This window comes from Hylobates moloch, unplaced genomic scaffold (genome assembly GCF_009828535.3).
Source record: "Hylobates moloch isolate HMO894 unplaced genomic scaffold, HMol_V3 SCAFFOLD_9, whole genome shotgun sequence".
NCBI classification, from domain to species: domain Eukaryota; kingdom Metazoa; phylum Chordata; class Mammalia; order Primates; family Hylobatidae; genus Hylobates; species Hylobates moloch.
The window spans coordinates 936186-963451 of record NW_026652284.1 but is presented as its reverse complement, the minus strand read 5'-3'; the positions used below and the strand labels follow the sequence as shown (position 1 = coordinate 963451).

Here is a 27266-nt window from a genome sequence, read left to right as displayed (position 1 = left end):
CTTGGAATGAGGCATAGGGAGCTGGTCCAGCCTCCCCTAGGCCCTGCTGGGGGCTGACCATGGGACTCTGACCCAAGACCCTGTGTGAGCCTGGCGGGTGCTGGCGTCGGACGTGGTGGGCAGTTTTCTGTCCATAGTGCTGGCTCCAGGGTCCTGGTGGTCGGTGCTGGACCCCGCCCCCACCCCACCTGGGCTCTGTCCCTGGTACTGGTGACAGTCATGATGCTGTCTCCGCACTGGGCCAGGGGCACAGAAGAAAGCTGGGTGCCACCCCCACCTGGGCGGGCTCTGCCCTGGGCATATGCTTGTGTGCCCCCACGTGGCCTCCCACTGCTGTGGTGCCTGGCAGGGTGCTGGGTGGGGGCCCTGGCGGGACATGGTCAGGTCGGCAGGGCCTGGCTTGGGCTTCCAGCCATCTGGCTGGGGCCTCCCTGCATCCTTTTCCTGAGCTCATGGTGTGGGTTGCGGGGACCCTGAGAGCCCTCTGGGCCTCTTTTCAGAACAGTGGGTCTGGGTTACCTGGGCACAGAGGGATAGGGACACAGCTTGGCTCTGGGGCCCAGATGGTCACAGGGGTGTCCACGTGCTGCAGGCCTAGGGGTCACTGTGGGGTCGGTCAGGAGACAACCTGGGGTCAGAATCTAGAGCAGGAGGGTCTCTGTAGGGGGACACGGGTCATTGCTGGCTTGGGGGGATCTCAGCTAGGTCTGGGTTCACTGGGGCTGAGATCACAGGGTCAGGGGTCACTCATGTTTCCCCTGATTTCCTGTGTCCCCGTCGTTCCGGCCTTGGGCATCCCCGGGGCCCCCTCCCAGGAAGAACTCGGGGGTGTTGAGCCCTGGCTGCTGCATGAGCAGGTAACACCTGGGCAGGTGGAAGGCCGCCAGGATGCCCAGGACGCAGAGCAGGAGGGCGCCCATATGCACGGCAGGCCTGAGGACCACCTGCACGTTGGCCAGGAGGGGCACAAAGGAGACCCAGGTGATGAAGTAGGCCAGCATGGCAAAGGTGAGGCCACGGGCACGGTTGTAGCGGCCCGGCTGGCTCTGCACCAGGAAGGTGCCCAGGAAGCAGAGGAAGGCCAGCGTGGCGTTGGTGGCGTGCGCTAGGCCGAAGCTGACCCAGGAGCGTGTGCGGCAGTGCACCAGCGCCTCCTTGGGCAGCATGCGCCAGTCCGTCACCACCTCCGGCGGGAAGGCCACCAGGTACCAGGTGCACAGTGCGGCCTCCACCAGCATGGCCAGCAGCACCACCAGCCAGGCCCAGGGCCCCCGCAGGCAGCCACTCAGCCGGTCTGCCCAGCTCAGAGGCAGTTCTGATTCCACGAAGATCTCAGCCGCCTGCAGGAAGAGCGTGCTCAGGCAGCCCGTGAGCGGGAGGTGGGACAAGGGCTGCTGGGCCAGGCAGCGGGCAGGGCTGGGCTGGCCAGGGAACAGGAGGACGCTAAGGCAGACCAGGCCCAGGCACACCAGGCCAAAGCAGGCCAGGGGCCCGCCCGAGGCCTGAACCAGTGGGCTGTCCCGATGGCGAATGAACAGCCCCAAAGCAGCCAGCACAAGGCCCAGCGCCAGGCTCAGCAGCAGGAGCAGCAGCAGCACAGCTGGCTCGCCCCACGCCAGGAACCGATACCTGCGGCGGAAGCAGCGTGTGCTCCGCTCCGGGGACCACTCATCCTGGCGGCAAAAGGTGCAGGCGAGGTCGTCTGTGAGAGAGGAGGAGAAGGGCGCTAGGTGCTTGTCTTGTCCCCTGTGGGCTCTGGTCTCTGAGCCAGGACTTGGCAGCACCCTCCCCTGCTGCGTTCCCACCCCCGCCTGCCAGGAAGGCGGCTCACCTGGGCTGTGCCGGTAGCTGCCTGCCTTGCAGTCCACACAGTCGTAGCAGCAGGAGTGGAACCCCTTGACCCGGCGCACCTGGCCTTCCTGGCACTGCTGCGAGCACTGGGACACAGGCTTCTGCGCACAGGCCTGGGGTCTGGCTCTGCTCGGCTGGGCACGCCCACGGGAGACCAGGACAGCCCCCACCCCCAGGCTGCGCCCTGCTGTGGGGGCTGCCATGGGGCATGCCTGGCACACCCACCCTCACTTCACCTGGTTGTCAAGCGTGTGCCAGCGGATCTTCAGGTGCTCTGTCCAGAGGCTGCCGTTGAACCTGCCCACGTTGTGGAGCTTGGGCACTGAGCCCTGCCACACCCACAGCTTCAGGTCGTACTCCATGTCCACGTTTCCGCTGCTGTTGAACCGCAGCGTCAGCCCGCCCGCGTGGAAGGTCAGGTTGTACATGTTCTCCAGGAGCTGTGGGCGGGGTACGGGGCTGAGCCGCCAGCCACCTCCAGCTCAGGCGTGGTGGCCGTGCCTGGTGGCCTGGGCACATGCAGAGGTCAGCACACCCCCATCTCCCAGGCTCACCTGCCAGGGCTTCACGGGGTCCTGCGTGGGGCAGCCTGAGGCGTTGCACTGAAGAGTGTTGTGCAGGGCCTGGGCCACGCTATACACAGCTGCGTAGACAGAGAACGTCTGGTGGTGATTTAGCCCTGCGCTCACGTTCTGCAGCGTGATGCAGTCACACTGCGGGCAGCGCTGGCCCACCACGTCCTCCTCCAGAACCTGCTCCCTTTTGCCCAGGGTGGCGCAGAAAGCCGGGTCAGCGGCAAGGGCCAGGTGCGTCTTCACGTACTGGGAGAACTCGTGCAGCTGGGCACCCCTCTGGAGGAAGCCAAGCACCGTGCCCACCTGGGCCATGCCGGGCAGCCCCATGACCAGGTCAGAGGTCAGCCAGGCCTCGCTGGCCACCCACACCTTGGGCGAGAGCCTGCTGCTGATGCTGTAGTTGAAGAGGGCGTGGGCGGCGTGCACGGAGGCGAACAGCAGCACCACCTGCACATTGCTCTGGTTCACCTGGTGCAGCACGTCCTGCACCTTCCCCAGCCGCAAGTCGTCGGCACGGGGCAGCGGCACCAGGCCCTCGTGCGCAATGCAGATGCCACGAGCGGCGGCCAGGGCCGCGAAGATGCTCAGGCCCTGCCGGCCATACTCGTCGTCGCTGCCCAGGGCGGCCACCCAGTTCCAGCCGAACTGCTGCAGCAGCTCCGCAGCGGCCGTCAGCTGCACGCGGTCGCTGGGCACCGTGCGGAAGAAGGAGGGGAAGGTCTCCCGGGCGCTCAGCAGCTCCATGCTAGCGCCATAGCTGACCTGCAAGGGCCAAGAGGCATCTCCTGACACGGGCTCCCACGGGCAGGGCTGGGTGGGGGTGGGTGATGGTGGGGGGTGCCCACCTGGGGCATGAGGAAGAAGCTGAAGAACTTGCCGGTGACCAGGGCGAGCTCTGACGAGTGGGGCCCGATGACAGCCAGCACGCGGGGCTGGTACTGCGTGTAGTTGCAGTAGGCGGCGATGTCGCGGCTGTCTGCCCTGGCCAGGAACATGAGGCTGGGCTTCATGGCCACCACAGGCTCTGAGCACGTATCAAAGAGGTCGTAGCCCAGGCGCAGCCCAGGCAGCAGATCCGACTTGTTGTTGATCTCCTCCACGGCCATTTTCATGGCCAGTGCCCAGAGCAGGCCGTTCGAGGAGAACCTGGGGTCACATGGAACCGCAGGTGGCCGCCTCGGCCTTGGCTCAGGAGCACCCCAGACCTGGTCACCCTGACCCCAACCCAGGCCATCCCACCTCTGTACCTGGTGCACACAGGGCTGCTGGGCCGTGTCCGGCTGCGGATGCCAGCCTCCTCAGCCTCGCCCAGGGGGAACAGCCCCCCCAGCATGTAGTCCCCTTTCATCCTAAGTTGCTGTGACAGGCACAATGGGGCCCCCGTCCCAGGGTGCAGGAGAGCCCAGAGGCTGAGGCCCAGGACAGCAGGGCCCAGCATGGCAGAGGCAACTTCCAATAGGCACTGCAGGTGGCTGTCTCGACTGGAGCCTCACATGGAATGAGCCCAGGGCGGGGAGTGGGCAGAGGATTTGTTTAGCAAAACTCTTGCCATCCTCACTTGCCACACCCTGGGGCCCTAGTGGTGTCCTCGCTTCCTGGGCCTGAAAATTTGTGCACGTCAGGCTTTGCCTGAGGCCACTGCTAGGCTCTATGGCCAGCACTGACTGGCAGGCAGGCTCTGCTCAGTCGCTGTCTGTGGCCTTGTTCCCTGCCTGTGGCTGAGCCCATCGCCACCCCCCCATTCCTGGAGTTGCCCAGCAGGCTGTGGAGAGGAGAGGGGTCAAAGGGACCTCCAGGGCTCTGAGGTCTCAGCTGCGTGGGAGGGATGCAGAGACACCCAGCTCTGGGGCTTTTCATAAGCACAGAAACGCCTCCTACCCAGCCCCAGGAGCTTCTGGCTCCAACTCAAGGCTGTGCTTGCCGGAGCCAGGGGCGGCAGGGGTGGGCCCCCTAGGCCTGCAGACCAGTCAGGCCAGTGGGCAGCCGGCCAGCCAGGCCTCCACCCTGCAGCTGCGGAGGGCCTTGGGGTGGTGGCGGTGCTCTCCCAGCCTACTTGGGAGCAGAGTTCCTTGAGGGTCTCAGCCCTTCTGCCGGGGTCTGACGCCTGGAAGCTGCAGGAACCGCCAGCTGTACTCACACTGCTGACCCGTCTGGGCCACTCCTGCGTGGCAGGCACACAGGTGGCTCCTGCTGGGGGTAGAGTTTTCCAGGGGGGGCACGCAAACGAGGGAGGAAGGGCCACAGGCAAATGAGCGGCGGCTGGAGCAGCACCAGGTGTGCGGGGCTGGGACTCCTCCTCTGCCTGTGCGTTGCTTTGGGGGTGCCCTTAGGGACACACCAGGCTCCAGGTGCAGGCCCTCCCAGGGAAACTGGGGGGCACTCAGCTTCAGCTACGGCCCGGCAGACCTAGCAGATACCAGGTGTGCCCTGGCTGGTGCCTCTTCCCCATGGTGCTGTGAGGGAGGACCTGTGAGGCACACGCGTGACCACCGCACATGCATATGGCACACACTGAGCACACATGCACACAGGAACATGGTGCACATGCGAACCTGGCACATGAGCACAGGAATGCAGCGCACACACAAACAGCACATGCGCATGGTACACGCAAACAGCACACGCAAATGGCACATGCACGGCACACGGGCATGGCACACGCACACGGCACACGTGCATGGCACGCGAACGGCACACATGCACGGCATGCAAACGACATGCACGGCACACGTGCACGGCATACACGCAATTTGCACACGCAAACGGCACATGCGCATGGTACACGCAAATGGCACGCGCACAGCATACACAAACAGCACACATATGCAAACGGCACGCAAACGGCACACGCACGGCACACACAAACGACGTGCGCATGGCACACGCGCATGGCACACGCAAACAGCACACACAACACAAACGGCACACACGCAAATGGCACACGTGCAAACAGCACACATGCATGGCACACGCAAAGCACATGGCACACGCACACATGCACAACATACACGCTCACGGCACACATGGCACACACAAACGGCACACGCGCACGGCACACGCATCATACGCGGATGGCATATACAAATGGCATGTGCATGGCACACGGCACACACACACGGCACACGCACATGGCACATGCAAACAGCACACACAAACGGCACACGGCATGCATGCATGGCACACGCAAATGGCACACATGCACACAGCACGTGCAAACGGCACACATGCATGGCATACACGCACGGCACATGCGCAAATGGCACACGCATGGCACACACGCACTTGGCACACACAAACGGCATAGCATGGCACTTGCACAGAAGGCCACACCTGGAGGGAGCCCTGCCCTGGGGCCCATGCAGACCCAGGCGGTTCTCCCGGCCCATACTGCAGTCAGCAGCCTTTGCCGGCACCATATGCAGCTCCCACAGACCCTGAGGTTGGGGTGGTGTCCAGGAAGACTCCGCTGAATTGCATCCCCTTTCTGTCCAGGCGACTGTTGTGGCTGGGAGTGGCCCCCAACTCCACGCACACATCCCACGCAGGTCTCTCCTCTTTTGCATGGAGAGGCTGATGTCTGCCCTCCCAACCCTGTCCTCCTGACCCAGCCTCTTGGTTCTGGGTGAGTCTGTGTCTCTGTTGTCTCACCTGTACAATGGGCGTAGTGATGGGACCTCTCTGGGGGGACGGGCACACAGCAGCCCTGCCCCCAAGGCTGGCCTTTTCTCAGGGCGTTTGTTGAGCCCTGGGGCTGACACAGCCCCCTGAGCCCAGCAGTGGGGCCTCAGCTCCCTTGGAGTTAGGTGCACCCACCTCAGCTGTGTCCCTGGGGTGAGGGCCCTCGCTGGGTGCCCCTGTGTCCCCCTGCGGGAATCAGGCACCCAGTGCACCCCAGCGTCTCCCTCCTGGGAGGCTGTGTGATTTATTAATGTTGGAAGACATTACATGGGTTGCACTCCGGAAGCTCGCGCGTCTGCTGGGTCGTGGGGGCCGTCCCTCTGCCATCCCGAGGTGCTGGGGTCCACTGCGAAGAGCCAGTGGCCAGGCCCCAGGCACTGGATGGTGGTTGGGCTGGTTGTGGCTGTCTGATAGCCGTTGGCTGGGCCACAGGGTCCAGACCCTCCTGTTCCATGCCCCGCGGGTCTCCTGGGCACTGCGGGGAGGGGACATCAAGGGACGGGGAGAAGGGACACAGCATTTCACTGGGTGTGGCGGAGTCCCGGCTCCTGGGGCCCTTGGGCCGTGCTGTGCAGACCCACGGCCACTGCGGGAGGCAGCCTGCTGCATCCCTTGGGGAAGTGGTGCCATGCAGGCGCTACGGAGGAGGCTGTCCCAAGGGCGGGGACTTCCTGGGCCCTTCTGTGAGGAGCCTTGGTCTCAGCTTCCGGCTGTCCTGCCCCCAGTCTGCCTGGCACGCTGAGAGGCAAACAAGGCAGGAGAGGCGGGGAGAGCCCCACAGTGCCCAGACTGCCGTTGGGGGTTTCTGCCAGCCAGGGCATGGAGGGGACTGAGTACCCTGGGCTCAAGGCTGCCCACCTGGGCAGACACGGGGTCCTAGGCACGGGCCTGAGATGAGGACACGTTGGCTGGCAGAAAGGAGAAAGGATGGAGTCTCCACACCCCGGGACCTGTGACTTCACCCAGGTTCGCAGATCCGCCCCGCAGCCTAGGGGGTGGCGAGCTTTCGGGCTCTTGCAGGCCCGGCCCCCACCCCTGCCTGCTCTGCTCTGCACCCTGGCGCGGCCTGGCTGGGCACGTGTTTAACAGGCTGAGGGGGAGCCATGGCTGAGGCATCTTGTTCCGGACTGAGAGGGTGGGCCTTTTCTGGGCTGGTTGCCACCTTCTCTGTCACAGTCTGTGGTTCCTAACAAACTCAGCTCATAGGGGCGACAGTGGATCTCCTGTTCCTGCGGCGCCCAGAAAGCTCTGCTATGGGACTCACCGCGGCCCAGATCTGCAGCAGGAAAGCCGGTGTGGCCCTGGCTTCCCGCCCCTAGGGCAGGTCCAGCAGGGAGTGCTCGGCGTAGAGCTTCTGGGAGACGTTGTAGACACGCTCGATGAAGGGGAGGGCCTCACCTAGCATCTGCACGGCCTGCTCCGGGGGCCCCACGTTCATGGCCTCCAGGAAGACCTTGCGTGTGGGCAGCGCGTAGAAGGCCACGGTGACGGTGCGGCGCACGATCCAGGGGTGGTAGGCGGCCAGTGAGGCGTTGTAGGAGTCGGCGCAGAGCACGGAGGTGCGTGCGTCCTCAGGGCTGGTGCGTAGGCCCTCCAGGAACAGCTGCAGCCAGTGCAGGGCGCGGTGCAGGCGCAGCACGGTCCGGCAGCCAGACTCGGGGTGGTGGGAGCGGCACTCCAGATCCACCAGCCGGTTGCTCAGCTCGTGCGCCACCATGGCCTGCAGGCTGCGGTAGTGCTCGCTCTGCGGGCCGCCCCTGAGGCGCTCCATGATCTGCAGCTTGGAGACCACGTCCTTGGAGATGAATGAGAAGATGGTGCCCAGGCTGTTCAGAAACCTGTGGAAGGGAGCCGGGCTCAAGTCCTTGCCCAGGCCTGGGGCAGCCAGCCTGGGGTGCAGGGACACTGCCCAGCCTCCGGGGGCTCACACCCATCTGGAAACGGGTAGCAAAGCTGGTGGGGACAGGCAGTCGGGAGGCAGATGCCACATATGGGACTCGGGCCAGGTGAGCACCCACCTCAGGAGGCAGCCCCGGCGCACGCACCTGACCAGGCCCTTCCAGCTGGCAATGTAGGGGTCCAGCAAGACCTCTTCCTTCTCATCGAGACACTGCTTGAAACTGACCAGGACGACTTTCAGATTGAAACCTGTCTCCGAATCATCCATTTTTTGATAGGAACGGAAATACAGTAGGGCTGGGGGGCTGTGTCGCTGGGGTCAGCTTGCTCTGCGGCTCATTTTCTGTGTGTGGAGAACAAAATAGCTGCGATCCCATTGTTGCTCACTGAACACTCATGCCCCTCATGGAGCTTCCTCCCAGGAGCCGCCTGGCTCTGCTCCCAGCCAAGCCGCAGGCTCTCAGGCACACCACCCTGACCCGCCCCTGACCTTGGCACAGCCTCTCCTGTGGATCAGGCCACTGACTCCGCATCAGTCCCTGACCCCGAGAGTGGCGCCCTCTGGCTTTATCAGACCACTAGGCCCCGCTGCCTGCAGCAAGTGTCTCTGCTGGTACTTTCTTGTTTGTTTCTCTCTCTAGATGCTGTATCTGTTTTTACCAACTGGAGAAATACTAAGCCCCTGCTGACAGCCAAGCACCGTTCTAGGCACCTGGGTGCATGGGGAGTGCGAGCAGCCATCTGGGGTGGGGTCAGATGACAACAAAGACAGGAAGTTCTGAAGTCGTAGACAAGGAAACAAACACAGCAGAAAGCAGAGATGGGTGGGGCCGGTGGTGGGGGGATGCTGCCGGGCAGGCTGCCCCATCTTCCTCACTGCTACATCCCCAAAAGCAGAAGAGAGGCTGTAGGGCTGGCACTTGCTGGATGGATGGACACGTGTTTTCACTCCTGTTGCTGAAACTACACATCCCACACGGATGGGTTTTACCACTCTCAGAAGATTGCCACCAGGCCCTTGTACTAGCCCTAGGGAGCCTTCCACGAGTGGCCCAGGCCCTGCTCTGGATTCTGCTGGCATTCACATAGTCACTCCACAGACATCCAGGCACCCATGCTTTGTGTGAGTGTCGCCAAGCACCCTTGCCCTGTCTCGCCGGGTGCCCAAGGGCCTGCACCTGCTCTGCGGAACCTGAGACTCAGCTGCATTCCACCTCGACCAGGAAGAGGGCCTGGGGGTTCCTAGGCCTGTTGGTGCTGGGATCCTGGCCTCCCTGGCTGCAGGGACTCCAGCGGTGGGGGAGGGGGAAGGGCACGCAGCTGTGGTGAGAGCTCCTGGCCAGGAGCAGGTGGGCAGGTTGCTCAGCGCCCTAGGACTGGGCCCTTCATCACTAGGGAACGTGGGCTGCAAGCCCTGCCCAGCCCATGGCCCAGGCTGCTGGAGTGCTGGTGCCCGGAGGGTGCCGAAGCCTTGCCCTGCAGGCCCCACAGGTTGGGTTATGTGCTTGGCACCAGGCGGAGGCCCCAGATGTGAGCTCACCGGGCTTCAGGTGTGGGGGATGGCTGCTCCTGGGCCTCAGAAAGATGGAGTCCCATAGACGTCCAGCATGCCCCTCCCCTCCTTGGGCCTTCATTTTGTCCACTGAGAAGATGGTCTCTGAGGCTCTGGGGTTTCCTTCTTGGTCACCAGATATTCTGCGGGCCTTGCCTTCCTGCCCAGATTCGAGCCGGTGGCAAACAGAAGCTGCCAGGAGCCTCTCAGAGCTGTAGCTGGTGGCTCGGAGACAACAGGGAGGGCAGTGGCTGTGCAGGAGGCGGGCAGCTTGCCAGACTAGGAAGGTGACCCAGGGCACCTACAGGCCTTTCCCAGGGCAGCCCACCGGCCCAAGGTCAGGGCTGGCGCGAGGGCGGCCTGAGCACACAGCCCGGTGGCTGACAGCAGGCTGGGGGGCCAGCAGGAGACGGGGCCCCCACGGCGCCCCAGGCCTTGTGGGTGGGACCAGACCCTGTCGAGCGAGCGCTACGAGTCTCACCTGGGAAGGGGCTTCAGCTGGCACCGGACTGGATGGGCACCGGTTCGGGTCCCTGCTCCACCGAGGGGCCCAGGAAGGGGCGGAGGCCCGGGGTGGTGTTGGGGAGGGGCCGACCTGAGCCACGACTCTGTCCTGCGCGGGAGCCGGGTCCTCGGCCGCCCGCCCGCTCCGGCCCTCTAGGACGACGTCCCCTCCTGCTCCCGGCCCCTCGGCGACTTCCGGACCCTGCCGGTTGGGTTGGGCAGGTGCGGCCGCGAGCCCGAGCCGCTCACCTGGGCCGCAGTCCGGGCCCCGCCCTTTCCCACCGCCCCGCCCCGCCCTCGCCCGCCGCCCTGATTGGTTGGATGCCGCCCAATCAGGAGGCCCGGCGCGCCGACCCGCATTTCCGGCTAGCGCACCGGAAGTTGCGCCGAGGTGGTTGCGTCTGCGCAGTGCATCACCGCACGCGGGGCTCGCGGGTCCGGGAGCGCGGCGGAGAAGATGCCTGAGATCAGAGTCACGCCCTTGGGTAAGTGGGAGCCGCCGGGAGGGCTGTGGGGCGGGCTCCGTATGCGGCTCCGGGCGGGCTGGGCGCCCCGCTCCCTCCCTTTTCTCGTGAAGCCGGGTGCGCGCCGCGGGCGTCCTCCGGTCTCCTCCTTCCCGCGCGGGACCTGGTGGGAGCCGATAGGCGGCCTAGTCCCTGCACCCCGGGCCTCCGGCAGTGACGCGAGAACGCGAGCCCCGAGGTTCAGGCGGCCGTGAGGGGACGTCGCAGATGGGGCCGCGGGGCCTTCGCGCTCGCTGTGCTCTTTCGTCGGTGCGTTGACCTCCCTGTGCCGCGCGCTGCCGCCTCCAGCCCCACCAGCCCTTCACTCCCTTAGCCCCTCAGCCCAGCAGATCCTCAGCCCCTCAGCCCCTCAGCCCTCCAGTCCCCCAGCCCCTCAGCCCAGCAGACCCTCAGCCCCCCAGCTCCCCAGCCTCTCAGCCCCCCAGCCCCTCAGTCCCTCCGCCCCTCAGCCCTCCAGTTCCTCAGCCCTCCAGTCCCCCAGCCCCTCAGCCCAGCAGACCCCCCAGCCCCTCAGCCCAGCAGACCCCCTAGCCCCTCAGCTCAGCAGACCCCCAGCCCCTCAGCCCCCAGCCCAGCAGACCCTTAGCCCCCACAAGCCCCTCAGCCCCCCAGCCCCTCAGCCCCCCAGTCCCCCAGCCCCGCTTCTGCCGCCTCACCTCTTGCTTTCTATCCACCACCCTTTGTGCTCACACCCGAGTTGCAATCAACTCTCAGTTCAGCTCTTGTTCTGTCTGATTTATGCAACACTGAAAAAAATAGCAAAAAACACAAATGTATACTCCTAAAAGCCCTAGCAGGCTGGGCACTGTGGCTCACGCCTGCAATCACAGCACTTTGGAAGGCAGAGGTGGGAGGATCGCTTGAGCCCAGGAGTTCAAGACCAGCCTAGCCAACATGGCAAGACCCCATCACTCCAAAAACAAAATGCAAAAATTGGCCGGCCGTGGTGGCGTGTGCCTGTGGTTCCAGCTACTTGGGAGGCTGAGTTGTGAGGATCGCTTGAGCCCAGGAGGTTGAGGCTGCAGTGAGCCATGATTGTGCCACTGCACTCCAGCCTGGGTGACAGCAAAACCATATCTCAAAAAAAAGTCAAAGTTCTAACAGTATAGAACAATGCGAAGAAGGAAAAAATTAGTCAAAATCCAGGGTCTCAGAAACAGCTGGGGGGACATGGTGTTGGTGGCCAGTCATCCTGATGTCCTGAGCGTTTTCCACATGTGCCTGCCCTGTGCTGTCCTAGAACCTGGTCCTTCCACCGGGCAGGGGGTCGAGGGCACCTTCCAGCACAGACACCGGGACGGGATTCCATGTCCTTCCCCATGGCGTGAGTGCTTCTTCGGAGGGTGACCCCCGCCCCAGTGTGGACACTGTGCTGTGAACACCCCTGGCCTGTGTACACAACACGGCATTTTGCAGCTGTTTGCGTGGGCCCCACTGCCCTCCCCTGCTCTCTGGGGCCTCCGTGAGGTCCTCCCAGCCTGCCCCTTTCCCATTTGGCCTCTTGGCTGCCTGTTCTGCCCACTCCCTGGATATCTGATCTTTCTCATCTTCCATGTGGCTTCAGTTACCCCTAGTCTGTACCTGAGTATATTTTTAAGGTCACCTCAGCCAAGATATCATCAAAGCAGAAGTCCTGTTTCACCACTTCCCTGTGCCAGGAACTGCTTCGGGCTCCGTGTCCGTGCTCACTGGACCACTGCTGTGTCCTTGGGGTCACTCCCACGCCCTGGCCTGTGTGTGGCTACCCCCCCCGCCGCCGGTCCCCCTACCTGCCCTGCCCGTCCCTCCCCCCGGCTGGTCCCCCCACCCGCCCTGCCCATCCCTCCCCGCCGCTGGTCCCTCTCCCCAGCCCTGCCTGTCCCTCCCCACTGCTTGTCCCCCCTCCGCCCGCCCTGCCTCTCCCTCCCCTGGCCTGTCCCTCCCCCCCACCCTGCCCATCCCCCCTACCATGCCCATCCCTCCCCCTGCCCTGCCCCTCCCCTCCCCTGCTCAAAAGTTGGCTTCTCAGGGAGCACTTTTCTCTCATGGTTCTGGAAGTTTCGAGGCTTCCTCATCCTCTCACCTTGCTCTTTTCTTTCACAGTAATTTCATCTGGCGTGCTTGGGGTGTCTTGTTTACTTGTCTGCCGTCTCTCTCCTTGCAGACAGGGATACCTCCTCCTGTCTCCTGAGCCCCTGTCCCCTCCTGTAGCTCCAGGCTCTATTCCCGCACCTCCGCTGTCCAGGCTGCCGCTTTTCTCCCTGGGATCGCTGTGGGTCCTGTCGGGAGGCGGGACTGCCAGTACCTTCGGACTGGGCTTTGGATTCAGAAAACCAACCCGGGCCCCACGCTTCGGGGCCGTGTGCCACAAGTGCCTCTGTGGCCTCAGGTCCTCGGCCATGAAGAGGGGCGGCCCTCTGTTCCCACAGGTGCCAGAGGGCCTCTGTGAGCCTGGTGTGGCTTGGGGTAGGAGATGCAGAGGGAGGAGACAACTGAGACCCTGCTCTCAGAGAGCTCATGCCCAGTGGGGGCAGGAACAGGCCTGGAAGCGAACCTGAGACCCCCATCTGTGGCAGGCAGCCCCTCAGCTGTGGCCCCATCATCCTGATGTGTGGTGCTGGCTTTGGACACTTCACGTGGCTGGCAGGGGGAGGTGGGTGGGATTCAAGGGGAAAACTGTTCAGTGCCATCAGACTCCCGCCCAGGCGCAGTCTGTGCAGGGGCCATGACCCTTTCCTCGCAGGTCCCCAGGCCACGTGAGGGGGCTGAGTGTGCCTTGGCTGGCCAAGGCCTCTGGCTGGAGCAGCTGGGCAGGGCTGTTTGGCTGTCAGGAGTGTGGGAGGGCTGCAGATGAGGGTCTGTGTTGGGGGCTGCATGGTGTGTAGTGGTGTGAGGCTCGTGTTGCCACGCTGGCCACGCTGGACCACTGGCGCCGTGTTTGCTATGGCATGGCCGAGGCTGTGTGGTGTCCTTCCACAGCTGCACCACCAGGGGGCACCCAGTGCCAGCGCTTAGGCACTCAGTCCCTTGCCTGCCTGGGGAAAGATCCTGGAGGAGGCGGCCTCATTGGTTTGCAGCTCTGCCGAGGGTCCAGCCACAGCCCGGGAGTGACTCTGACTGAGGTGTTGGCCCCACAGAACAGCCCTTGTCTCTTTTGGGGGCTGAGGACCACAGCACGCCAGCAGGCCGCAGCCACCTTGAGAGGCCCGGGGGAAGCTGGCGGGGGAGGGCGTGTGGGCTGCCGGCCTCCACCCTGGACATGGTGGCATGGGGCATGGTCCCCTGTGTCCCCCTTCCTGTGAGTCGTGGTGGCCTTGCTTCTTGGCCCTCAGGTCTGTCCACGCAGCAGCCTCGGTCCGGTTTCCTCGGTGCACTGGGGTCCTGCAGAGCTTGGGGAGGCAGCACGGGGGGCTGGGGGCGGGGGGGGGCGCAGCAGTGAGTCTCACCTGCCGTCCCTCGAGTAGGGGCTGGCCAGGACGTGGGCCGAAGCTGCATCCTGCTCTCCATTGCCGGCAAGAATGTCATGCTGGACTGCGGGATGCACATGGGCTTCAATGATGACGTGAGTCCCTCGGGCAGGAGGCCCAGAGGCCGGGAGAGCCGGCCATCCAAAGCCGGGCCCTGGGCCTCAGAGCCGGGACAGTGGGGTGGTGGGCAGCAGTGGTCATGCTTGGACGGCTGCACCCTGTGGGGAGCAGAGATGGGTGGGCCTGGCTGAGGCGAGCCCCTGCATGGTGGGGGGGGTCCCCGTGTGCTGGCGCTGGGCCCCAGCCCCGGGGTCCTGTGGGCTGGGCTCAGCGAGACCCTGGGCTCAGCGAGACCCTAGGCTCAGCTTCCAGCTCACATCTGTCAGTGAGGTTGGGGGTAACCTCGGCCCCTCCGGATGCTGTGAGCAGCCAGAGGTCCTGGTGCTACCTGCGGGGTGGGAGTGCCCGGCCCGAGTCTGCACATAGACCCCCCTTCCTGGGGGCCCCTCCCTGGGGCATGGGTGGCCCCGGATGCTGGCTGGAGACCACTGCACAACCTGAAACCCCACGTCCTTCCCAGCGACGCTTCCCCGACTTCTCCTACGTCACCCGGAACGGCCGCCTGACGGACTTCCTGGACTGCGTGATCATTAGGTGGGTGCCCGTTGCAGGCCTTGAGGGTCCCACGTCTGTGCCTGTGGGGCTTGGGCCCCGTTACTCGGTCTCGGCAGCGTTTGGCAAGGGGCCTGCGCCATCCTTGATCCTCAGGGGGCTTCTAGGCCCCAGGATCTGCTCCCTGCCTGCCTTACTGGTCACACACATGGCCTGGTTTCTGTCTGTTCTTCCGGCCCTGCCCTCTGAATCCTGCCCTCTGAACCCGGCCCTCCAGGCTTCACCCTCTCTGATGCCTTCACTGTCTCAGGATCTTTAAACTCCACTGTCTTCTTGGTGATTCCAGAGGTCCGAGTCTGCCCTGACCCCAGCCTTTAGGGTCCAGCAGCTCATGACCCGCTGGTCTGGGTGGCCTCGTCTGGACGGCCACAGCACTCCTGCTAGCCCCCCTGCCCTGCCCTGTCCTCCCCAGCAGCCACACGGCCCGTGAAGCCTGGAGAAGCCCCCTCTCCGGAGGCAGCATCCTCAGCTGCCCCTGAGCCCCTCGTGGTTCTTCTCAGACACGGTGGGGTCTCCAGTGCCTTCTTGGGGCTTGCCAGGCACTGCCCACGCCCTCGGGTCTGTGCCACCGTCACCTGCAGCTCCACTCAGCCTGTCCTGACTGCCTGAAAACCCAGCGGCTCCCCCATGCACGGTGCCCTCAGCAGCTTTGCATTGTCTCGCGAGCATGTCGCCGTCACTGATATGTCCAATTTCCCGTTCGCTTACTGCCTTTCTAGACTTTGAGACTGAAAGTTCCAGGGAGACAGTTTTGTGTTTGCTCATTCCTGACTCTTCAGTACTCGGGATGGGGCCTGGTGCACAGCAGGCGAATGAAGGGGCCAGTGACTCACAAGCCCAGAGCGGGGGTGAAGGCTGGGGCAGGGTGGGCCCAGGCTGACCTATGCTGTGTCCCCCTAGCCACTTCCACCTGGACCACTGCGGGGCACTCCCCTACTTCAGCGAGATGGTGGGCTACGACGGGCCCATCTACATGACCCACCCCACCCAGGCCATCTGCCCCATCTTGCTGGAGGACTACCGCAAGATCGCCGTTGACAAGAAGGGCGAGGCCAACTTCTTCACCTCCCAGATGATCAAAGACTGCATGAAGAAGGTGGTGGCTGTCCACCTCCACCAGACGGTCCAGGTCAGGTTCCCAAGGCCACAGAGGGCATAGTCACTCCCCACCCCCACACCAACCATGCCCTCCGCCCGTTCTTTTTTTTGAGATGGAGTCTCGCTGTCGCCCAGGCTGGAGTGCGGTGGCGCGATCTCAGCTCACTGCAAGCTCCGCCTCCCAGGTTCACGCCATTCTCCTGCCTCAGCCGCCCAAGTAGCTGGGACTACAGGCGCCTGCAACCGCGCCCAGCTAATTTTTTTTTTTTTTTTTTTTGTATTTGTAGTAGAGACGGGGTTTCACCGTGGTCTCAATCTCCTGACCTCGTGATCCACCCGCCTCGGCCTCCCAAAGTGCTGGGATTACAGGCGTGAGTCACCGCGCCCGGCACCCTCTGCCCGTTCTACACAGTCTCTGGAAGGTTGGGGCCTCAGGGTGAGCCCACCCCACCTCACTCTTGGCGTCCAGCACTGTGGGGACACCAGGAGGCGGCAGCTCGAGGACGCGGGTCCCAGACCAGACTGGGCGCTGACCCGGGAGAGCACGCGCAGGGTGGGGGTGTGCCCCGGCCTACGAACCCATCTGGCTCTGTCCGAGTGGCATTGAAATGGCCAGAGTGGGACAGGCTGGTGCCCTCAGAGCGCTTGGAGCTGCCAGAGACTCGCTGGAGCTCCCGGGGCGTCACCGGGCAGGGAGGCAGGGACCAGAGGGGAGATGGGCCAGCTCTGGAGGGTGCCTGGTTCTGGGTGTGAGTCAGGGAGGAAGTGAGGGTTAAATAAGCGAGTGACAGGCGAAATTTCTTTTCTGACAAAGATCATGGGTTTGTCTGTGTCTCGTTAGAGTTTCTGGGTATTGCTTTTGTCTTTTTTTTTTTTTTTGACAGGGTCTCACTTTGTTACCCAGGCTGGAGTGTGATCTTGGCTCACTGCAGCCTCGGCCTCCCGGGCTGAGGTGATCCTCCCACCTCAGCCTCCCAAGTAGCTGGGACTACAAGCACGTGCCCCTACGCCCACCTAATTTATTTTGGTATTTTTTGTAGAGATAGGGTATGTGTTGCTAAGGCTCTCAAACTCCTGGGCTCCAGGGATCCTTCCACCTCAGTGTCTCAAAAGTGCTCGGATTACAGGCATGAGTCACCACGCCTGGCAACTCCCTCAGTACATTTTAAACCCAGAAAGACATGACTTCTAATGCCTGGTGACACCAACATTTGCTTAGTTTTATTTATATATTTATTCTTTTTGTTCTGCTTCCTGCATTTTTTCTACTTTTTACTTGGGATAATTTGCCTTTTGCCTGAAGAATATGAGTGTGGGTCCGCTGGTGCTGAATTCTGTCCATTTTTATTTGCCTTGGCCAGGCGCGGTGGCTCACGCCTGTAATCCCAGCACTTTGGGAGGCCGAGACAGGCGGATCACGAGGTCAGGAGATCGAGACCATCCCGGTTAACACGGTGAAAACCCGTCTCTACTAAACAAAATACAAAAAATTAGCTGGGAGTGGTGGCGGGCGCCTGTAGTCCCAGCTACTTGGGAGGCTGAGGCAGGAGAATGGTGTGAACCTGGGAGGTGGAGCTTGCAGTGAGCCGAGATCGCGCCACTGCACTCCAGCCTGGGTGACAGAGCGAGACTCCGTCTCAAAAAAAAAAAAAAAATTTATTTGCCTGCAAATGGATTTACTTTACCCTTGTTTTTGAAGGACTTTTTTCCCCTTAGGTGTGTAGGATTTTAGGTTGACAGTATTTTGTCTCTGCACTTCGCAAACATCGTTCTATCTCTGGGCCTGGGCGGCCGTAGGGTCTGGGCGCAGGCCATGGTTTTTGGTGCTTGCGCTCCGATGGGCTGACGTGTATCCTCAGCCTGTTCAGAGTTTGAGACCTCTTGGATCTGTGGCTTGAGGCCTTCATCACGTTTCTTCCAGTGTTGTTTCTGCCCCGTTCTTGCTCCTCCAGGGGCCCCAAGAGCCTGACGTTCAACCTCTTGAAACTCCGTTATCCGTTTGTGTTTCCTGTTTCCTGATGGATATTCCCTCTGGTGTCTTTCAGTTCATGGATTCTCTTTTCTGGTTATATGTCATGTGGTGAATTCATCTGTTGAATTCTTTTTTTTTTTTTTTTTGGAGATGGAGTTTCGCTCTCGTTGCCCAGGCTGGAGTGCAGTGGCGCGATCTCGGCTCACTGCAACCTCCACCTCCCGGGTTCAAGCGATTCTCCTGCCTCAGCCTCCCGAGTAGCTGGGATTACAGGCGCCCACCACGCCCGGCTAATTTTGTATTTTTTTTTTTTTTTTTTTTTAGTAGAGACAGCGGTTTCACCATGTTGGTCAGGCTGGTCTCGAACTCCTGACCTCAGGTGATCCACCTGCCTCGGCCTCCCAAAGTACTGTGATTACAGGAGTGCGCCACTGCGCCTGGTCAAAATTTTGTTTTTATTTTTATTTTTATTTATTTATTTTTTGAAACGGAGTCTCACTCTGTCGCCCAGGCTGGAGTGCAGTGGCGCAATCTCGGCTCACTGCAAGCTCCGCCTCCCGGGTTCACGCCATTCTCCTGCCTCAGCCTCTCCGAGTAGCTGGGACTACAGGCGCCCGCCACCACGCCCGGCTAATTTTTTTTGTATTTTTAGTAGAGACGGGGTTTCACCGAGGTCTCGATCTCCTGACCTCGTGATCCGCCCGCCTCGGCCTCCCAAAGTGCTAGGATTACAAGCGTAAGCCACCGTGCCCGGCCTCAAAATTTTGTTTTTAAATGAGCCCGGCGTGGTGGGTGCATGCCTATGGTCCCAGCTACTCAGGAGGCGGAGGCAGGAGGACACTTGAGTCCAGGAGTTTGAGTGAGCCATGATTATGCCACTGCAGCCTGGGTGATTGCCCCACCCTGTCTCTCAATTTTTTTTTTGAGACGGAGTCTCGCTCTGTCGCCCAGGCTGGAGTGCAGTGGTGTGATCTCGGCTCACTGCAACCTCTGCCTCCTGGGTTCAAGCAGTTCTTCTGCCTCAACCTCCCGAGTAGCTGGGATTACAGGCTTGCACCACCACACCCAGCTAATTTTGTATTTTTAGTAGAGACGGGCTTTTTCCATGTTGGTCAGGCTGGTCTCGAACTCCCAACCTCAGGTAATCCACCCACCTCAGCCTCCCAAAGTGCTGGGATTACAGGCGTGAGCCACCGTGCCTGGCAAGTTTTAAATGAATAAAATAAATTTTTAAAAAGTCTAGTTTTTTTGCTAATTTTTTTTTTGACAGTCTCGCTTTTTTTGCCCAGGCTGGAGTGCAATGGCACAATCTCAGCTCACTGCGATCTCCGCCTCCTGGGTTCCAGTAATTCTGCCTTAGCCTACTGAGTAGCTGGGATTACAAGCACCCACCACCATGCCCAGCTAAGTTTTGTATTTTTAGTAGGGACAGGGTTTCACCATGTCGGCCAGGATGGTCTTGAACTCCTGATTTCAGATGATCTGCCCACCTTGGTCTCCCAAAGTGCTGGGATTAAAGGTGTGAGCCACTGCCCCCAGCCTAGTATTCTTTTTGTTTGTTTTTTTCGAGATGGAGTCTCGCCCCGTTGCCCAGGCTGGAGTGCAGTGGCGCGATCTCAGTACACTGCAACCTCCACTTCCAGGTTCAAGCGATTCTCCTGCCTCAGCCTCCTGAGCAGCTGGGATTACAGGCACGCACCTCTACAGCTGGCTTACTTTTGTATTTTTAGTAGAGACCGGGTTTCACCATGTTGGCCAGGCTGGTCTCCAACTCCTGACCTGCCTTGGCCTCCCAAAGTGTTGGGATTACAGGCCTGAGCCAGAATGTTGCCTGGCCGCCAACACACTGAACCTTGTCTTTTCTCTGTCATGTATTCAAAGTCCACGCTGGAAACTCCAATTTCAGGTCCCTTCAGTCTTCTGTTTGTTGTTTTTCGTTCTTTGTCCACGTTGCCTGTCCCTTGTGAACTGGATGCTGTGTGTGAGCAACAGGGACCGAAAGGCTCAGTGCAGTGCCCTGGCTCCTTGCCCCGCCTCCCTCACTCCCCGCCCCCTGCCTCCCTCCCTCCCTGCCCCCGCCTCCCTCACTCCCCACTGCCCGCGCTCCCTGTCCCCTGCCTCCCTCGCTGCCTGCCCGTGCCTCCCTGCCCCTCTGCTGTGAGGGCACAGCCTGAGCGCAGCCCTGTCCTCCACAGGTAGACGATGAGCTGGAGATCAAGGCCTACTATGCAGGCCACGTGCTGGGGGCAGCCATGTTCCAGATTAAAGTGGGCTCAGAGTCTGTGGTCTACACGGTCAGTGGAAGGGCTTGAGGCTCGGGAGGGGCTGCCGGGGTGGGAGGCACCATCCTCACGGCGTCCTTGATCGTTCACCAGGGTGATTATAACATGACCCCAGACCGACACTTGGGGTAAGTAGACTGGGGTGTCTTTTGTCCCATGGGCCCCCCTGGAGCTCAGGACCCTTGCGGCTGTCAGGATGCCAGCCCTTGAGCGGCCAGCCTGACAGTGTCTCCCATGTCCTATGCGGCCCGGAGAGCTCCTTCGTTCTGGGCCCAGATGCGCGAAGGCACAGGGTCCAGGCGGGGGCCTCTGTCCCTCCTCCTCTCTCTTCCCAAGTGTCTGGGCATGTGCCTGTCTCTCCTCTCTCTTCCCAAGTGTGCTGCCCACAGCATTTTACCAGCTGGCTCTTTCCAGCCAGAGTGGCCTAGGAAGGTGGCTGGGCGTGGTACTGGGGTCCAGCTTGTCACACCCAGCCCTGCAACTGTAGGGACAGTGCACTGTGGCTCACACCCCCACCCCCATGTTCCAGAGCTGCCTGGATTGACAAGTGCCGCCCCAACCTGCTCATCACAGAGTCCACGTATGCCACGACCATCCGTGACTCCAAGCGCTGCCGGGAGCGAGACTTCCTGAAGAAAGTCCATGAGACCGTGGAGCGTGGTGGGAAGGTAGCTGCAGTAGGGGTGGGGACACGGGCCCTTGGCCATGCCAGGCAGGTACTTCTGGCAGGCTTGGCTGCCCTTGACATGGGTCAGGGTCTCAGGGTCAGGGGGTACTGCATTTTTAGGCAGGGAGGGAGGAAGATTTGCTCAGCATTGAGAAGAAAAACTCAGAGACCCTTTCCTAGGGAGCCCCTTTTCCCCTCCTACCTCAGATCCTGACGAAGCCCTGGCCAGGCCCCATGCAGCTCCCTTCTGTTTCCGGAGAGTGGCTGGGACAGGACTGGGAGCAGATGAGAGAGGCTAAGGTCCCTATGAGGCCGCAGCTCTTGGGCACCTGGCTGTGCCCTCACTGGACACTGCTGTGTCGAGGGGCCACGTGGCCAGGGCTCCTGCCTCGTGTGTCCCTCAGGTGCTGATACCCGTGTTCGCGCTGGGCCGCGCCCAGGAGCTCTGCATCCTCCTGGAGACCTTCTGGTAGGTACCGTCAGGACAGCTCTTTCAGGAGCCCCTGGCCCGGCCTGAACACAGTCCAGTTGGTAGGCAGGCAGCCCTGTCCAGCGTACCGGTGGCATCTTGGCCCTGCTTGCTGCTATCCTGGGGGGCTGCTCGTGTGCTGTGTGACCCCAGGAGGCCTGTGACATCCCGTCAGCGCCACTGTCTGCGGCTCTTGTAGGGGTTCCTGGTTCTCCGCTGAGCCCGGCTGCTGCACGGCTTAATGGGACGTAGGCTGAGGGCACTGGCCTCCTGTGGTCGCGACTGGACTCACCCTGGCCCATGCATGGGCTGTGCAGATATGGGTGTGGGGAGTGACCCGGCCGAGTCCTGCCCTGCAGCGTCCTCCCCTGTGGCCGCTGTGCTGACTGGGCTGGTGGTCCTCAGGGAGCGCATGAACCTGAAGGTGCCCATCTACTTCTCCACGGGGCTGACCGAGAAGGCCAACCACTACTACAAGCTGTTCATCCCCTGGACCAACCAGAAAATCCGCAAGACTTTCGTGCAGAGGAACATGTTCGAGTTCAAGCACATCAAGGCCTTCGACCGGGCTTTTGCTGACAACCCAGGACCGATGGTGAGGCCCGCGGCAGGGCCGGCCAGCACATCCACGTCCGTTGGCCTCCTGTCTCCCGCAGGTCTCTGGGCTGGGCCTGCGGTGGGGGTGGGGGGCATCTGCTGCCCTGACCCCCCACCCGGCCCTGTGTGTCCTGTAGGTTGTGTTTGCCACGCCAGGAATGCTGCACGCTGGGCAGTCCCTGCAGATCTTCCGGAAATGGGCCGGAAATGAAAAGAACATGGTGAGGGCGTGGTGAGGTGTGGGAACCTGGAAACTGGAGGCCGGCGGGTTGTCCTTCCACCCACGCTATCTCTGAGCTCTCGCTGGCCTGGCCTCGCGCTGGCCGAGGGATGTGGCTGCTGCTGCTGCTGGGGAACGGGGGCGATGTCCGCCTGGAGCTGCTCAGTCTTTCTGTGATGCAGCCCGTCCACCTCGGGCAGAATAGCCCCAGCCCAGCCCTGGACAGTCTTGTGCCAAAACCTGAGCCCTTTGGAGTCTGCAGCTAGGCTTGGTTGGGCGCCACTGGCAGGTGGAAACAGCTTCCAGGGGTTCAGGTGGGGGCATCCCGGGGAAGGCCTTGAGGTGCCAAGGCTGGAGTCCCCTGGCTGTGAGCTCTGTGCCTGCCCCCAGGTCATCATGCCCGGCTACTGCGTGCAGGGCACCGTCGGCCACAAGATCCTCAGTGGGCAGCGGAAGCTCGAGATGGAGGGGCGGCAGGTGGTGAGTCCCGACCGCACACTGGGCTGGCAGGGCCAAGGGGCACCTCCTGGTGGTAACCACTGTCCATGCCCCGGCGGCCTCTGCAGCTGGAGGTCAAGATGCAGGTGGAGTACATGTCATTCAGCGCACACGCGGACGCCAAGGGCATCATGCAGCTGGTGGGCCAGGCAGAGCCAGAGAGCGTGCTGCTGGTGCATGGCGAGGCCAAGAAGATGGAGTTCCTGAAGCAGAAGATTGAGCAGGAGCTCCGTAGGCAGCCGGGCGGGCGGCGTGGGGCCCACCTCGGGTCAGCGCGGGCAGCCTGGTCTGAGGCTCTCTCTTCCCCCGGGGTCCAGGGGTCAGCTGCTACATGCCGGCCAATGGCGAGACAGTGACGCTGCCCACAAGCCCCAGCATACCCGTAGGCATCTCGCTGGGGCTGCTGAAGCGGGAGATGGCGCAGGGTATGCGGGCTGGGCAGGGCAGGGCGCTCGGGGCAGGCAGCTGGGAGCAGCTCTCATGTTGATGGCTTCTGCCGCCTCCTCCACAGGGCTGCTCCCTGAGGCCAAGAAGCCTCGGCTCCTGCACGGCACCCTGATCATGAAGGACAGCGTGAGTGCCAGGACAGCCTCTGGAGGGGGGAGGGCCGCTGCTGCGCTCCCTGACCTGTCCCTGTCCCGCAGAACTTCCGGCTGGTGTCCTCAGAGCAAGCCCTGAAAGAGCTGGGTCTGGCTGAGCACCAGCTGCGCTTCACCTGCCGCGTGCACCTGCATGACACACGCAAGGAACAGGAGACGGCGTTGCGCGTCTACAGCCACCTCAAGAGGTGGGCGCCCGGCCCCGCTCCCCTACTCCCTTGGGCCCTGGGGGCCAGGCAGGGTCTCACTGAGCCTCCCCACAGCGTCCTGAAGGACCACTGTGTGCAACACCTCCCGGACGGCTCTGTGACTGTGGAGTCCATCCTCATCCAGGCCGCCGCCCCTTCTGAGGACCCAGGCACCAAGGTGCTGCTGGTCTCCTGGACCTACCAGGTAAGGGGTGGCCCCCACCCCACCGCGGTCAGCACAGGTGTCACCACCCCTCCCTGTCCTGCACCACCCACAGTGCTCTTGCCTCTGCCTTAGGACGAGGAGCTGGGGAGCTTCCTCACATCTCTGCTGAAGAAGGGCCTTCCCCAGGCCCCCAGCTGAGGTCGGCAACTCACCCAGCCACCACCTCTGTCCTCCCAGCTGGACAGACCAGGGCCTGCACTTCAGGACTGTGGGTGCACAGACCCCACTGGTCCCATCCCTGGGGACAGAGGCCTTGTGTCACGTGCCCGCCCAGGCAGCTGTTTCCAGCTGAAGAAATAAACTGGCCTCTGGGCTGTCTTGCCTTTATTCCTGCTCCTGGGCCCCCAAATGGTTAGGGCAGGCGGTCCCAGACAGCATTTCCAGTAAAAGCTGAACAAAAGACTACTTGGTACTCTCTTCTTGGTGTACATAGCTGTGTCCTGCACTGTGCCCCATCCCGCCTGGGACGGAGACGGGTGTCCAGGGTGCTGGGTCCCAGGCAGGGAGGCTACTGTGGAGGCCAGGCAGCAGTGCTGTGGGACCCAAGCAGCTGTGACTGCCCTGGCTTGACCAGCACAGGGTTGGACCTGGTGTGGCCTAACTTTGGCTGAGTGTCCAGGGTCATCTGTGGCTCCCGAACTGTGGCCCCTGCAGGGTGCAGGAGGTAGCACCTGTGGACAGACCAGACCCTGCGTCAGCCTGAGGCAAGACCAGCCCAGCACTTCCCCACCACTGAGACCATTCCCATGGCCAGGGAGTGGGCCAGCCCAGGACGGGCTGGGTTGAGGGACTGCAACCCTGGGCAGGGGGCTCCTTCACCCCCAGTTGTCCTGCTGCAGTCAGTGGCCCCTGGCCTCCCCACCCCACACCTTGGCCGCAGCAGTCACTGGGCACATGGCAGGAGCTTCTCAAGCCTGCTCTTCTTACCGAGACTCCCATACAGCACTGACTTGAGGAATAAGCCGTGGGCCGGGGCTACACGTGTCTGGTGCTTGCCCAGGGGGTCTCGGCTCTCCAGAATCGTCTTCACCTGGGCAGGTGCCAAAGCCCCCAGCCCCACAGCCACCAGCACAGCTGTCATCCTCCGTACCTGTGACCCAGAGCCAAGACTGCACAGGGGCCTGCCCACCCTCGGCCCCACCCCCTGGGGAGGGCCCCAGAACAGTGCTCACCTGTCTATACAGGAAGGACTGGCTCTCAAACTCCAGGCTCCAGAACCGCAGCTTCCTGGAAAAACATGTACCTGTAGGTGTCTGTGGGGTAATGTCTGCCATCCCCAGCCTACTATGTGGCCTCAGACAAGCTTGGTTCCCACTAGCTCGGCCACCAGGGGCCCTGGCTGACCTCCTGCCCCCAGTGAGGCCCATTGCAGGGGCTTAAAACCAGAGAAGCAATGCTTGGGCAAGGAGGCAGCAGGACCCTGGAGGCAGGGCAGGTAGCCTCGCCATCTCAGAGGGGCTTGTCCTGAGCCCTCACCTAGGTCCTGGTGCAGGGTCTGGGAACGTGGCTGTGCGTATGCCAGAGACCCCAGCCCTGTACCTGCTGCTCTGCCACAGGAGTCTGGGGCTGGCAGAAGTTCTTCCTCCCTTCAGGGCTCACCCCAACGGGAGGTTCTGGTCAGAAGCTGCCACCTGGTGGATGGCCCTCTGGACAGTGCTGGGGACAGCAGAAACCACCCCACCAGTCTGGGCCAGAACCACTGGCACTAGTGAGACCTTCCAGTAGCTGCCAACATTCTTCCGTTAGTCATGGCAGGGGTTTTTCAAAGACAGGCAGCCTTCCCTGTCCTCTGCTCCCCAGCCTGTGGGGAGGGCACAGCTGGAGGCTGGGGGACGTCCAGGCCACTCCCCTTCAGCTGTCCAGGTCCTGAGGACTCCCGGCTGCCTGCGTCCCACCTCACCTTGCCTTAAAGCTGGGGGAGGTGCTGGAGCTAAAATCAGCACGTGACCTAAGGGCAGGACCACAGCCCAGGGGCCCTTCCTCACCTGCTCTCTTGAGGGGTGACCAAAGGGCTGGCCTGGCCTGGGGAAACGGAGACCCGGCGCAGCGTTCGCACGGGGCTCGGCACCGGGCTGCCAGTGGACTGGAAGGCGCTGAAGTCATGTGTGCCGAGGAGGTGCTGGGCGGCTTCTTGCATGGCGACCACATCCAGGCAGCTTCAGGGACCAGGGTGACCGTCAGGAGAGTGGGGCCGGCCTGCTTGCCCCCTCCCCGCTCACTGTCAGGGCCACACTCACTCTGCCGGGAGAGCCCAGCATAGGTTGCGTTCGAACACTGGCAGCTCATCACGCCGGTTACAGCCAGTGGCCAGGCGGTACAGGTAGGTCCGGGACGTGGCTGCGTGGCGAGCATGGAAGTCGTTGGGCACTCGGAAGGCCCGCAGGACCCTACGGCGGCAGGTCAAGCTCACCGGCGGAACGACCCTGCCCGCCCGCCCAGGTGTCACATTGTCTCTCCTTCCCCCTCGAGCTCCGACCAGACAACGAAGTCTGTCCAGACCTCCAGCCTCCGCCCGCGACAGATGGGAGTCGGGAAGGCACAGCCCCAGGGGCTGCTCAGGTCGCGGGCTCACCTGATGGCCGGGTGCCGCAAGTGTGCGTTGAGGGCCTCGGTCAGGACCTCGGGCGGGAAGGGCGGCCGGCCTGAGCGGCGCTGGACGTCCAGGTGCGCCGCGTTGCTCAGGGCGTGGACCCCGGCGTCCGTGCGGCTGGAGATGGTGAACCTGACCGGCTCCACGGAATTCAGCCGCTCGGCGGCCTCCTGCAGGACCGAGCCGCGGGGCGGGCGGGTGAGCGAGGCCGGACCCCGGGGACGCGCGGGTGGGGGCCTCCCCCTTACCCCTCACTCGGCGTCCCGGGACCGGCTGAGCTCACCTCCAGGTAGTTCTGGACCCCGACGGCGCGCTGAGTGCCCCTGACGGCCGCGACACCGCTGCGGGCAGAGGCGAGCGGAGGTTACCGGGGGCGCCCTGCCCTGGGGTCTCGGCCGCCCTATGAGTCCAGGGCCGCTTCCTCCCCCGAACATTTGGAACCCGCGTCCAGAGACATCCGCCTGCTCGCCCGCGCCCTCCTTCCCGCCTCCGCCCGGGCCCACATGGCGCCCGCCGCTGCGCCCGGGAAACCTACTTAAAATCGGTGCCCAAGTATTGGAAGTACACAAGGTAACGCGCGCGCACCGAGCGTGAGGCCGGGGCCGAGCTCATGGCCGGTGGCGTGGGTGGCGGCCTCCAGCGCAGGAATACTGCGCGCGCGCGCACACTGCCTGGTCACGCCCCCCCGGCCGCTCTTGCGCCTGCGCTGTCGCCCCGCCCCGGCACCGCGCCACGGCGGCCAGAGACGGGGAGCGGAGGCGGGGCCGGGCTTAGGGAGTGGCTGCAAAGTGCCGGCCCGCCGCCGAGCGCAGGGGCTCTACCTCTACCGCGGCGCCCCGGGAGGCGCGCCCGCAACCACGCGGTGACCCCGCGCTGTCGCGGGCGTTCATTCGTTCACTCGCTCATTCATTCGCCGCCGCCCACATTCCCCGAGCGCGCCCGTTGGCCGCGTTGCGGCCAAGTCCTTCCAGACGTGGTTTTTGCAAACGCCCTGAGTTACGCAACGGCCGCGATGGCTGGAGCGGGCGGGGCCCGCGCCCTCCCTGCTCCCCACGTTTCCACCGACTGTCCCCGAAGTCGGCCATGGCAGGCCCCGCCTCACTTCCGGACCGGGGTGGTTCCTGGACGCTGCGAGGGGCGTTTGGCGACGCTCCCCGGC

At 62.9% G+C, this 27266-nt stretch overlaps 4 protein-coding genes across 7 annotated transcripts; 1 reads left to right on the top strand and 3 right to left on the bottom strand.

Annotated features, from left to right (window-relative positions):
• Positions 1-54: 54 nt before the first annotated feature.
• Positions 55-5467, bottom strand: TAS1R3 (taste 1 receptor member 3). Its single transcript, XM_032758588.2, has 6 exons — positions 3674-5467; positions 3272-3572; positions 2406-3188; positions 2088-2291; positions 1832-1952; positions 55-1702 (listed from the first exon to the last, which is right to left on the bottom strand). The coding sequence occupies exons 1-6, from the start codon at positions 3862-3864 to the stop codon at positions 744-746; spliced, it is 2559 nt and encodes an 852-aa protein (XP_032614479.1). The 5' UTR covers positions 3865-5467; the 3' UTR covers positions 55-743.
• A 222-nt stretch (positions 5468-5689) lies between these two features.
• On the bottom strand, positions 5690-10338 carry CPTP (ceramide-1-phosphate transfer protein). 4 transcript variants are annotated; one of them, XM_032758594.2, is made up of 4 exons: positions 9544-9993; positions 8150-8346; positions 7503-7942; positions 5692-6579 (listed from the first exon to the last, which is right to left on the bottom strand). In XM_032758594.2, exons 2-4 carry the CDS (start codon positions 8269-8271, stop codon positions 6368-6370), a joined length of 774 nt encoding a protein of 257 aa, XP_032614485.1. In that variant the 5' UTR covers positions 8272-8346; positions 9544-9993; the 3' UTR covers positions 5692-6367. The 4 variants fall into 4 exon arrangements, 3 of the variants coding, with proteins under 3 accessions (XP_032614486.1, XP_032614485.1, XP_032614484.1); XM_032758593.2 differs by lacking the exon at positions 9544-9993 and adding an exon at positions 10037-10338 and having other exon boundaries at positions 5693-6579; XR_004370788.2 differs by lacking the exon at positions 9544-9993 and adding an exon at positions 10037-10338 and having other exon boundaries at positions 6482-6579; positions 7369-7942.
• Positions 10339-10452: 114 nt separating this feature from the next.
• On the top strand, positions 10453-23922 carry INTS11 (integrator complex subunit 11). Its single transcript, XM_032758585.2, has 17 exons — positions 10453-10544; positions 14027-14124; positions 14610-14683; positions 15602-15830; positions 19967-20065; positions 20147-20181; positions 20583-20721; positions 21125-21189; positions 21595-21784; positions 21924-22007; positions 22397-22486; positions 22573-22735; positions 22822-22929; positions 23016-23077; positions 23149-23291; positions 23367-23496; positions 23590-23922. The coding sequence occupies exons 1-17, from the start codon at positions 10517-10519 to the stop codon at positions 23653-23655; spliced, it is 1803 nt and encodes a 600-aa protein (XP_032614476.1). The 5' UTR covers positions 10453-10516; the 3' UTR covers positions 23656-23922.
• On the bottom strand, positions 23827-27149 carry PUSL1 (pseudouridine synthase like 1). The gene is made up of 8 exons (XM_032758587.2): positions 26643-27149; positions 26391-26448; positions 26090-26277; positions 25755-25904; positions 25503-25673; positions 24690-24744; positions 24445-24607; positions 23827-24188 (listed from the first exon to the last, which is right to left on the bottom strand). Exons 1-8 carry the CDS (start codon positions 26717-26719, stop codon positions 24139-24141), a joined length of 912 nt encoding a protein of 303 aa, XP_032614478.1. The 5' UTR covers positions 26720-27149; the 3' UTR covers positions 23827-24138.
• Between the last annotated feature and the right edge of the window lie 117 nt (positions 27150-27266).

What these genes read in the sequence shown, in the direction of transcription:
- INTS11 (XM_032758585.2), top strand. Translation starts at nt 10,517, where the DNA reads ATGCCTGAGATCAGAGTCACGCCCTTGG. An exon ending in CTGGACTGCGTGATCATTAG is followed by an intron (nt 14,684 to 15,601) that starts GTGGGTGCCCGT and finishes GTGTCCCCCTAG; the next exon opens with CCACTTCCACCTGGACCACT. An exon ending in CCCTGATCATGAAGGACAGC is followed by an intron (nt 23,078 to 23,148) that starts GTGAGTGCCAGG and finishes CCTGTCCCGCAG; the next exon opens with AACTTCCGGCTGGTGTCCTC.
- TAS1R3 (XM_032758588.2), bottom strand. Translation starts at nt 3,864, where the DNA reads ATGCTGGGCCCTGCTGTCCTGGGCCTCAGCCTCTGGGCTCTCCTGCAC. An exon ending in GCTTCTTCCTCATGCCCCAG is followed by an intron (nt 3,189 to 3,271) that starts GTGGGCACCCCC and finishes TGGCCCTTGCAG; the next exon opens with GTCAGCTATGGCGCTAGCAT. An exon ending in GGCACACGCTTGACAACCAG is followed by an intron (nt 1,953 to 2,087) that starts GTGAAGTGAGGG and finishes GCCTGTGCGCAG; the next exon opens with AAGCCTGTGTCCCAGTGCTC.
- CPTP (XM_032758593.2), bottom strand. Translation starts at nt 8,271, where the DNA reads ATGGATGATTCGGAGACAGGTTTCAATCTGAAAGTCGTCCTGGTCAGT. An exon ending in AGCTGGAAGGGCCTGGTCAG is followed by an intron (nt 7,943 to 8,149) that starts GTGCGTGCGCCG and finishes TCCCTTCCACAG; the next exon opens with GTTTCTGAACAGCCTGGGCA. An exon ending in GCAGGCCGTGCAGATGCTAG is followed by an intron (nt 6,580 to 7,502) that starts GTGAGGCCCTCC and finishes CCCTCCCCGCAG; the next exon opens with TGCCCAGGAGACCCGCGGGG.
- PUSL1 (XM_032758587.2), bottom strand. Translation starts at nt 26,719, where the DNA reads ATGAGCTCGGCCCCGGCCTCACGCTCGGTGCGCGCGCGTTACCTTGTG. An exon ending in GGGTCCAGAACTACCTGGAG is followed by an intron (nt 26,278 to 26,390) that starts GTGAGCTCAGCC and finishes TCGGTCCTGCAG; the next exon opens with GAGGCCGCCGAGCGGCTGAA. An exon ending in TTGCGGCACCCGGCCATCAG is followed by an intron (nt 25,905 to 26,089) that starts GTGAGCCCGCGA and finishes CTGCCGCCGTAG; the next exon opens with GGTCCTGCGGGCCTTCCGAG.